The sequence below is a fragment of the Taurulus bubalis genome (genome assembly GCF_910589615.1).
Source record: "Taurulus bubalis genome assembly, chromosome: 21".
Classification (NCBI taxonomy): domain Eukaryota; kingdom Metazoa; phylum Chordata; class Actinopteri; order Perciformes; family Cottidae; genus Taurulus; species Taurulus bubalis.
The window spans coordinates 10,993,260-11,004,101 of record NC_136609.1 but is presented as its reverse complement, the minus strand read 5'-3'; the positions used below and the strand labels follow the sequence as shown (position 1 = coordinate 11,004,101).

Here is a 10,842-nt window from a genome sequence, read left to right as displayed (position 1 = left end):
AATTTAGTATGATAACCAGTTTAGTACATTAGTAGTTATTATACTAACCAGTTTAGTATAATAACCAGTTTATTAGTAGTATTATGCTATCATGCGTCTCATCCAAAACGCAAAAAAACTGATTATTTTAGCGTTAATAACCATGTTCATGTTTATAAGGAGAAATTACACAATAACAATCTTTTAAAATGATCTCCAGGCTTTTTAAACATCCTCCAAATTGGTCTCACAGTATTTTCTGAGCTGTATCATCATTCTGCACAGCAGCGCCATCTTGTGGTCGCGGTGGTGAACGACGCGGAGGTTTTCGCGACTACGTCATCATTGCGCGCGGCCTGCCTTCTGAAAGTCTCCGCAGCATGTGAAGAAAAACACGGGGAAGGGAGGCAGTTAACTTGACATTTAACAACTGTTATATTTATATTCACACAACACTAACTGCGACCGGAAGTGGAACTATTAACCGGTTCCGTAAGTAGTGAGTCGGGTGAGATAACGTGAGCTTCACGCGCCCGGTTATACTAGTTTTCGGTTGTTTTGCTAGCTTTCAGCGCGCTAACAGCATGGACAACATGCAGGGAGACACGATCGACCTGCACGGAGATGAGGAAATTATTGAAGTCATCGACCTGGACGAGATGGAGCCTGGTCCCGGTTGGTTGAACACTTTGAACTTTCTGACAAGTTTAAGGGCTCAGGATTTGGCCCCTTTTTAATAATAATCTTCTGTGCAATGCTATTTATCAGTCACCTTGTTATTTGTCTCTAAATGCTCTCATCTAGTTTATATTCTCTTGTTTTAGTGTGTGTAATTGTATGTATTAGTATAGGTTCTTGTACTGCTGCACCAACACAATCCCCCCATTTCTGATCAATAAAGGTGGATCTTCTTCCTAGTTTCCTTTCTTTCTCTCTCATCAAGATGACTTGGCAGACGACTTGGAGGACGTTGCCTTTGAAGACGACGGGAACGCAAATGACTCCGAAGGCTGGGAAACCGATGACGAGATGGAAGAGGAGCAAGACGACAGCGAGTTCACCTTCACAAAGCACACAGGTAAACGTCTCGCCTGGCTTGACCTCGCGCTCTCCTTAATGGAGCCGATCCAGTTTGTTCAGCTTGTCCAAAACGCCTTCCTTCCTCCAGGCTCGGTGTTCTGCGTGAGTCTGGATCCTGCGACGAACAGCTTGGCTGTAACCGGCGGGGAGGACGATAAGGCCTACGTCTGGAGGGTGAGCGACGGAGAAGTCCTGTTGGAGTGCGCCGGTGAGTGTTCAAGGCCGACTGGCGGCTGCGTTCACGCCACGCACGTGGCGCTGAATCCGCCCGCAACCGTTTCCCTTTTTTGTCTCCGCAGGTCACAAAGACTCCGTGACGTGCGCCTTGTTCAGCCACGACTCCTCCATGGTGGCGACGGGCGACATGAGCGGCTTGATTAAAGTCTGGAAAGTAGAAGCCAAGGAGGAGATCTGGTCCTTCGAAGTGGGAGATCTGGAGGTGAGGGTGAACGGGTGTAATCATGTAACAGGCTTCTGCATCAGCAGGAACGTGTCTGTTTAGTTTGAGCGTCTGTCAGCACTTGTGAAAAGTCTTTCATGTGGACTGAAGGAATTTATGAGGACGTAATAGGGGATGGCGGCTCAGGCTAAGAATGTGTGGTCTTGTGGAGGAAGTGAACAATCAGACGTCCTTAACCCAAAACTGCTGAATCTTAGTCTTTCGCAATGCACCCAACCTGAGATGGTTGTAAGATGTGCTGCTTGGCTCCCAGCAGCAAACTAGAGAGTTATTTTGTGGCCGTCTGCCCGGCTTCCTCCTCAGTGGTTGGAGTGGCATCCCTGCGCTCCGGTGCTGCTGGCGGGTACGAACGACGGCCAAGTGTGGATGTGGAAGATCCCTTCAGGAGACTGCAAAACCTTCCAGAGCTCCGCATGCCAGGCCACCAGCGGCAAAGTCCTCCCCGATGGTGAGAGATGACACAAAATCACTCCCAAAATAAAAGTCTGGAGGCACGCTCCTCAGAAGTCTTGGTGTAAAACTACAGATTTGTCAACTTTTTACACAAATGTTCTCCAGGTAAACGGGCTGTGGTGGGTTATGAGGATGGAACGGTACGCGTGTGGGATTTGAAGCAGGGAAACGCCGCCCACGTCATTAAAGGTGAGTCTGGCAGCTCAAGATGTAGCTTCATCCTGTTAGATTTTACATTTAAGGTTTTTAGTAGATATTTGTTATCTAGATGAGTCAGCCTTTCTAAATCAGTTTCTAAAAGAATTGAGGAGAGACACTTTTTTATTTTCCTGTGTTAAAGGAAGGATGTGATTCTCTGGAGAACTTTCCATGTGACTGCTGCTCCAACCCCCAATGGGAAAGTTGTTTATTGTGACGATGATAAAGGTTTAAGAGAGGTCACTGCTTAATGGGAAACAACAATAAATAAAAACCAGTAAGGGAAACTGTAAAAGTATCAACTATCAATCAAATGCAGAGTTCCAGCCCAATAAAACCGACAAGAGCTGAAAAAAAATAAACCAATTATATAAGACTCAGCCCTGATTTAAAAATAGTCCATGCTCCACAATACCGAGAGTTTCTGAGCTTCTGACCCAGACATCATCACTGTTACATAAATGGTTTGGTTTCGTCTCTGGCGACAGGTCAGGACGGACACAAGGGGGCGCTCACCTGCCTGGCGTGTAACAAGGACAGCTCTCTGGTGCTCACTGGCTCAGTGGACGGTTTCTCCAAACTCATCAACACGGTCACAGGCAAGGTGGGTGTCCGAAAAGACGGAGAAGCACAGAAACATTGTCCGGTGTTTTCCAAGTGTTCTGATCTCTGCTTTTGGGCGTAAAGGTGGTCGGCACGTTCTCTCTGGACGAAGGCAAACCCAAAGCGTCGACGGACGAGCCGGAATCCAACTCTGTCGAATCTGTGGGATTCTGCAACACGTGAGTTGTGAAGGGACGACTTTGAGAGTCATTAAACTGCAGGAAGTTTTCATTTTGGAGAAGTGTATATTATGTGCATTTTACTTTTTGTCGCCATGACTTGAAATCGGGTCAATCGCAATCTAGTTCACTTCCTTCTGTGAGTCCCTCTTAGATAATTTAAGAGAAAACACACTTCCTGTGAGTGTGAGAGGGAAGTTTCCCAGCTCGGCTCCGGTTCATTAAATGCTTCGTCCCTCTTGTCCTTCCCAGCATGCCTCTCGTCGCTGTGGCGTACCTGGACGGGACTCTGGCCATATATGACCTCGCCACACAGGTCCTGAGGAACAGGTGCCAGCACGAGGTACCACCAGCAGAACGTTTAGTTTAGCTTTAGTGCCGCCGTGGATCCTCACTTGTCATAACTGTATAAAGTTATCCAGCGCCATCGGGGAGGTCCAGTCGAGTGGATGTGGCCTGTGTGCAGATAACATGTTGAATTATACACACAGAGACACCCGAACTGTCTATTTATTTTCCTCTCCGTGGTCCTACAGGCTGGCATCGTTCACCTGCAGTGGGAGGAGTCTTCTTCTGTGGTGTCCACCTGCTGCTTAGACGGAGCGCTGCGCCTCTGGGACGGTCGCTCTGGCAACGTGGTTGCCGAGTACCGCGGCCACACTGCCGAGATCCTCAACTTCACCATCAACAGGTACGACTTTGCTTCGTCATTATTTCTACACGAGAGCCTTCTCTCTATGAAAGTGTAAATATTCTCTCACAGCTTATTTATCACTAAAATATGTGTCTTTGTCTTTCTTGATCTCTCCTTTAGGGAAGCTACTCTGGCAGTGACGGCGTCAGGAGACAACCAGGCGAAGGTCTTCTGCCTCCAGCGACCCGACCGGTAAAGAGAGCAGGAAGACGAAGGAAATGTAGCCGAGAAATTTCACCATCAGACTTTTTGTTCTCTCACACGTTGAGAACATGTTTCCCCTCTGCTCAGGATTTTAAAATGTATGTCTCACCATCGTATCTGACCTGCTTTTCTGGGATTGTAGCATCCAAAACATAATTTCCCCAGTTTTCAAAAGTGAAAGAAAAAGAAAGTTTTTAAACAAAGAAGTCTGGAATGAAGTTTTTAATCTGATTGTTTAAAACAAAATGTTCCCGCATTGCTTCCTTAAGGACGCTCTTGTTCAAGAATCTGAGACTCTAAACAGAGTCAAAGAGAGATGCATTACAGCGGCCGCTGCCTTTGACACAAAAGAGGATTTCCTTTGGTCTTTTTTATAATTTGTTCCATCATGGTTTTTTATTTTCTTTCCTCGTTTACTCACTAAACTGGAATATGTGTGGTCTTCCAGCTCTCAGATACATTGTTCAGGATTTATCTCGCCAAGTTTGTGATGTAAACTCAAGTGTAAATACAACATAATAAATAATTTACTTTCTTTGGCTCATTGCTCCCCCACCTCCTTGAAACACTAGTTTCCACTTGTGTGTGTCAGCTTAGAGAAGACGAAGCGGCGACTTCATGTTGAGCCCAACGTGGTCGTTTTGTGGGTCACGTGACTTGTCGGCCGCTTCATTTGTTTAGACTGGGGTTTGATTCAGTTTGAACTCTGATCTGTTTTATCCATTTGATCAGACATGAGTAACAGGAGGAGTTTAGTCAGTCGGCAGACGACGGGACCCTTAAGGGACCCAAAAACCACAGCCGGGATATGATTCAAGGTATACAAATTTAAAATAGGAAGGTGGTGAGTACAGTCATAGTGTCTGATCTTGATTTAGTAAAATTCTACCCTGTCTTTAATACCAAATTCAGATTTTTATCATTAAATAGATAAGGCTATATTTAGCTCACGGGGCCTCCACTAGCACATACAAATACTATTTTCAACGCTTTATTAAGTCATTACTCCTTATGAATGCCAGATTTATCTTCCTGTCATCCTGCTGCAACGACAAATAAACAGCATGTTACTGATGCTCCGGAAGATTAACCTTAAAATAGACCGGCGCCAAAGCTATTCCTGGGACTCGACCAACCAGAATCTGCCCCCTTTGCTCCATGTGGAATGTTCTTTCTGCTATTACACATACAAATCAAGTATCAAATCAATCCAATTGTTTTGGCAAAGGAACCAGAGAATGGAGCCCCAAAAAGTAAAACATTGAATGAATGAAAAGGGCACAGTTACACCAGAAACACCTCAGCAGTGACTCGTGCAATCCCTTGTATTAATGTATGTCAAATGAATGGGTGAGTCAGTGCTTTGCGCTTACAGACGTCCTGATGAAGACCAGACTGGAACGCCTTCTGATTCAGTCTAATGTGTGGCCTCCGAACACCACCGCTGCACCCCTCTCCTCCTCGCACTCAAAAGTTTAAAAAGGTCTTGTTTCAAGGCCAAAACCAGCTCTGCTCCTTCAACTCTATTGTTCTGTTATTTATTTTTTTCTCCTCTCCCGCCGGTCGTAAGTCACTATGAGGGGGAAAACAACCGTCAATCGGTATCCTGCACACAAGTGCTTCTTCCTTGAACCTGGATCCAAATGTACGCACGAGCAGACATGTTTTGCTTGTGTGCTTCTCGAAGGTGCACAAAACTAATCCAGCAGCCCATTTAGTGACCAGGGGAAAAATAACACCTGTGAAGTGTGGCGGTCACTGACGGCAGGATATTTTCCTCATCTGTCACAGCAGTGTGTTTGGCCTCAAAGGTCAGTCTGCGTGAAGACAAAGGCGAGGAGTGGCCTGAAGGGTTTTCACTTTTAGACCTCCACGGGGCCAAACGCCTGGTCTATTAAATTGCAGCTCGTATTGCGCTGACAACCGATGCCGAACAAATCGGTTGAGCACAGAGAGACGCGCAGGTGCTGTTGCCAAGGTAAACACATCTGGAGGAAGAGGAGGCAGGTGATGGACCCATTAACACGGTTTCACCAAAACTGACTCACTTTCCAGCCTCTTTGGGGGGGAAATGCACTGGATGGCCACATTTTCATTAAACAAATATTATAGTTAATTTAAGTGTAACATGTATGATTTAAGTAAGTTAAGAGTTGAAATTGAGTGCTGGAAGGAAGTGTCATGAGGCGTATGTGATACATTGAGCTGGGAATGTCAGTAATTATAAGCCCTGAAAGAAATTAAGAAGTAAAAGCACTAAAAGCAGGTTATTTCTATTATAAAATAGCAAATTATTTCAACAAAAATCCCACCTATTTGAGTTTCAGGACACCTTCAGTGTCTTCTGGAGCAAGGATGTGGCGCCATACATCTCAGCTAACATTAGCTAGCGAGGAAGAGGCGGCATTGTCTCAGCTAAGGTTAGCTAGCGAGGAAGATAAGATAAGATAACAAAACATAATCCTTTATTAGTCCCGCAGTGGGGAAATTACAGGATTACAGCAGCATTGCTCACAAGTGAATAAAAGAATACATCTCAGCTAACATTAGCTAGTGAGGAAGTGCCGCCATACGTCTCAGCTAAGGTTAGCTAGCGAGGAAGAGGCGGCATTGTCTCAGCTAAGGTTAGCTAGCGAGGAAGATAAGATAAGATAAAATAACATAATCCTTTATTAGTCCTGCAGTGGGGAAATTACAGGATTACAGCAGCATTGCTCAAAAGTGAATAAAAGAATACATCTCAGCTAACATTAGCTAGCGAGGAAGTTACGGCATACGTCTCAGCTAAGGTTCGCTAGCGAGGAAGTGGCGTCATACGTCTCAGCTAACGTTAGCTAGCCTGGAAGTGGCTCCATACGTCTCAGCTAACATTAGCTAGCAAGGAAGTGACGCCATACCTCTCAGCTAACGTTAGCTAGCAAGGAAGCGGCACCATACGTCTCATCTAACATTAGCTAGCAAGGAAGTGACACCATACTTCTCAGCTAACGTTAGCTAGGGAGGTAGTGACGCCATACCTCTCAGCTAACGTTAGCTAGCGAGGAAGTGACGCCATACCTCTCAGCTAATGTTAGCTAGCGAGGAAGCGGTGCCATATGCCTCAGCTAACATTAGCTAGCTTGACTAAAAAACTTTCATCTCCTATACCAGCCAAAGTCTTCAGACTGCCTTTAATTATTCATATCACATTGCATGTTTCCACTGTGTACGAAACATGCAGATTAGATCACTGATGTACTGTCGAATAGGATCCGGTGTTCTCGGAAAGCCAAGATGCTCCATCTCCTCCTTTGTAAGGGGAAGATGTTGTGCTTTCATGTCCAGCTTGGCCTCCCTGCATAGTGTCTTCCCAGACGCTCCGGGGCCCGGGGGACATCTCTGTTTAAAACCATTATCTGACGGGAGCTCGTCCATCTCGAACAGCACCAGGTCTGCTCCAGACTATCAGGGAAAGTTTCCGTGTTTGGCGAAGAAAACAGGTCACCGGCGGCCTTCCATCTAACAGTGTTTAAATTTGAGACATGTGTGACAGCTGTTATGAATTCAGGCGTACACACTGTTGTATGTGTATGTTTGGGTCAGTGAATGGCCAAATACGAGGAGAAAATACACCTCAGCATCCACTTTGACCTACTTGGAGTATGTTCTGGCCGTAAATTACTAATTTTGAAGGAATGTTTGAGTATTTTTAAGTAAAAATGTGAATTTAAATTGCTCACTTCCTTAAAACTCCCACTTTTGTCTACATTTCTAAAGAAAGTCGTGTTTGTACAGCTTCTATATATTCTGATAAACAATATTATTCTCCCCCTGGGGCAGCTTAAAAGTTTTTAACTCCTTGGAGCATCGAGAGACTCTCTCTTGGCTTGAAAATATGTATCAAAGGAAAGCTTATTAACAGTTGGATGTATTTTCCTTTCTTATCTTCCTCCCTTGGTTCTCTAACTGAGGTTTCACTCAAAGATGATAAACACCAGGAGCCCCTGGGGGCCTTTATGGAGGGTGTGAAAGCAAACCACATGCCAGGCCTGCTGATGTTGCCCAGGAATGTCTCATCATATCCAGGCTGCAGTGATAACAGCTTTCCATCCTTCCATTCATGGACGTGTCCTGGCCAGTGGTGATCAAAAGCTGCAAGGTGGTTAGTTAGTAGGGGAAGGGTTAACGGACACTGCTGCCTCATCCTCAGTGTGACCAGCGACCCCCATCAGGAAATATTTGCAGTAGAACCTCTGCAGCCTCCTCCTTCAGTGTGCACTTCCCCTTTAAAGTATCTGAGAGGAACAGCCTTTCACTTGGCAGCTCACTCTCGCTCCCTTGTAGTTTGCGGTGAGGCTGCTGTGGCTGACTTTGACTGAAAGGATTATTAAACAATAAAGAAGAAGCTCCTGTAGTTTATGTGGAAGGCGGCATCTTCTGCTGGTGGATGTGACATGCAGGGGAACAGGGTCCAAGGCATCAGTGATAAGAAGCGTTTTTTAACTTACATTTCCTTTGCCAAAGAATACATGACTGGACCGTCCATCCCAAGAAAAACAGGTAAAAGCCTTCATAGTTTTGTTGCTTTTTTATTAAGTCATACTCTGCAAAAGATTATTATATATTTCTGGTGATTTATTTAGGTAGCATCATGTCTACTCTTTTAAACCGCTTTTTTCATTATTGCAGCATTACAAATTATTTGATAAAAGCACTGTTTTATTCATTTAAAAAGAAAAGTGGCTCCTTTTATGAGAAGACATATTTGGAAAATGGCTTGAAAACACATTTCGGGGGAGAAGAAAAACCCATTAAATCAAACCAAATAGCATTAAAGCAGTAATTTAAGTCAAACCAATTTATTACTGTGTATTCACCTTTTAAAGACCCTTTAAAGGCTGTATTTGTTGAAACTGTCGCAGGACTTTGATACCATAAAATTCCATTTATTGAGCTGGTTAGCAAATGTTATATATGTGGACATTGGAAATGCTGGCATTTTGCAATATTTATTTGTAAGATTGTAATATAATGTTCGCTTTTGCACATTAACAGCACAGTTGCAAACAATGCTAGCTAGCCCAACATAATAAAGTATATTCATAAAACATATAGACAAATAAAACTATGTGTAATATATGGTTTATTGTAGTTCAATGGGAGAATTTCCCTTGACCATAAACTGACTTGTTTCCTAAAGTCAAACTTGTTAAATGATCTCCGGGACAAATACAAAGCGGGATGTAACTCCAGAGTCCCAGCTGATGAATTATTAAATAACAGCGGCCTCAAATCCATTAACACGTGCTCTTATCTCGGCTTTGAGCGAACACACAGCTTACATTTGTTTCGCTGCTTAAGAGATGACAGATAGTGTTGTAACTGTGACACCAAAGACAAAATGTGATATTTTAGGGAATACAAATACAAACATGCTCCTTTGAATTCAACAAGAAGGGTTTCTCTCTCTCTTCATTCCCAATGAGGTTTGACAGGCCACTTGCTTGATCTTCACTGCATGTTTAACTGTGAGATTGTAGCTTTTATTGACTTAAATTGGCTTTCAAGAGGTTCCTTAACTGCATCTTCTTGAATAGAGTAAACCAGTCTCACACATGTCAGCTCTACTTCAACCGTGCGTCTCCTTCCCCGCAGGGTAGCTGTGCCTTGATGGGAGTAGAGCCAGACTGCAAAGGGGAGGAAGGCCGCAGATCTCACTCATGATGGACTGCAACGACTCCCACTCGCTGCTCTCTGGGGAGCGGCTCATCTACGCCATCACCATACCGCTGTCGACCTCCATCATCTTGGCCAATCTCGTCATCATCCTGGGCATCGCCTGGAACCGCCAGCTCCACAACACGCCCAACTACTTCTTCCTCAGCCTCTTGGTGGCAGATCTGTGCACGGGCACGGCGCTGCCCTTCATACCGTTAATGGGCCTGAACCGGGAGCTGAGTCTGAGCTCCTGCCTGGTGGCTCACGTTTTCCCAAACTTCCTCTTCCTGGCGTTCCTTTTCAACCTGGTCATGGTCCACTACGAGCGCTACATCTGCATCGTGGACCCCTTGCACTACAGTAACCTGTGGATGCATCGCAGCTTCCCTCTGGCGCTGCTCGTGGTCTGGGCGCCGCCGCTTCTGTACGCATCCCTACCTGCTTTCGGGTGGAACAACTGGACGGCCCCGGATTGGAACGGCTGCTGTGCAAGTAGCCAAAACATAACGCGGCTTTTAAACTGTTCACCCAACAGAACCAAGTGCTGCTCCTACAGGCGAGTGTTCCCCAATGCTTTTATCTACTTGGAGGTGTATGGACTCGTCCTGCCCGCCATACTCGCCATCGCTGGCATGACCGGCCGCGTTCTGTGGATCACCCGAGGTCAGCTGAAGGACATTTGCCGCCTCCATCGCTCGGTGGAGCGGGGGAGCCAGGCCTCGGACCACGAGCAGAGGCTGAACCTGCGCTACACTCGCTGCGTGGTGGCCGTGTCGCTGACGTTTCTGGCGTGCTGGGTACCCTACCTCATATACATGCACGTGGGCATCGCCTTCTTGATCAGCGACACCAAGAGGAGCTCCACCACTCAAATCGTGCTGTCGTGCATTGGCATCGGGAGCATGGCGGTGGTGCCGCTGGTGCTCGGCCTCGCCAACAGGCAGTACACCGATCCCGCGTACAAGCTTCTCCAGAAACTCAGAGACAGGTGGAGGAGAAGGACGCAGGAATCGGGGGAGGTGGAGGTCTGAGAACATAGGGGGGAATATTTATGAAGATGAACCTGTGAGAATCGATGTCGCTGTAGTTGATGCAGGAGGGAATACTGCGTCACAGCAGAAGAATACATTTTCCCTCAAAAAAAATGTTTTACCTACACAATACTAAGTTGTGAAATATCCTGTCTGTCTGTAACTCCCCATTCCTGATGGGTTTCCATTACATTTTCATAATTTGGCTGATAATACTACTTGATATAATCAAAAAGATGAAGAAAAGTTAGTGCTGTTTTTACA

General features: G+C 45.5%; 2 protein-coding genes across 2 annotated transcripts; both read left to right on the top strand.

The window, feature by feature from the left end:
* Nucleotides 1-527: 527 nt before the first annotated feature.
* Nucleotides 528-4,385, top strand: aamp (angio-associated, migratory cell protein). The gene is made up of 11 exons (XM_079236719.1): nucleotides 528-654; nucleotides 923-1,057; nucleotides 1,148-1,267; nucleotides 1,359-1,498; nucleotides 1,823-1,967; nucleotides 2,078-2,161; nucleotides 2,659-2,774; nucleotides 2,858-2,952; nucleotides 3,205-3,295; nucleotides 3,489-3,643; nucleotides 3,767-4,385. Exons 1-11 carry the CDS (start codon nucleotides 564-566, stop codon nucleotides 3,840-3,842), a joined length of 1,248 nt encoding a protein of 415 aa, XP_079092845.1. The 5' UTR covers nucleotides 528-563; the 3' UTR covers nucleotides 3,843-4,385.
* A 5,164-nt stretch (nucleotides 4,386-9,549) lies between these two features.
* On the top strand, nucleotides 9,550-10,578 carry gpbar1 (G protein-coupled bile acid receptor 1; the record flags this gene model as incomplete). Its single annotated transcript, XM_079236720.1, has 1 exon — nucleotides 9,550-10,578. The coding sequence occupies one exon, from the start codon at nucleotides 9,550-9,552 to the stop codon at nucleotides 10,576-10,578; it is 1,029 nt and encodes a 342-aa protein (XP_079092846.1).
* Nucleotides 10,579-10,842: the final 264 nt, after the last annotated feature.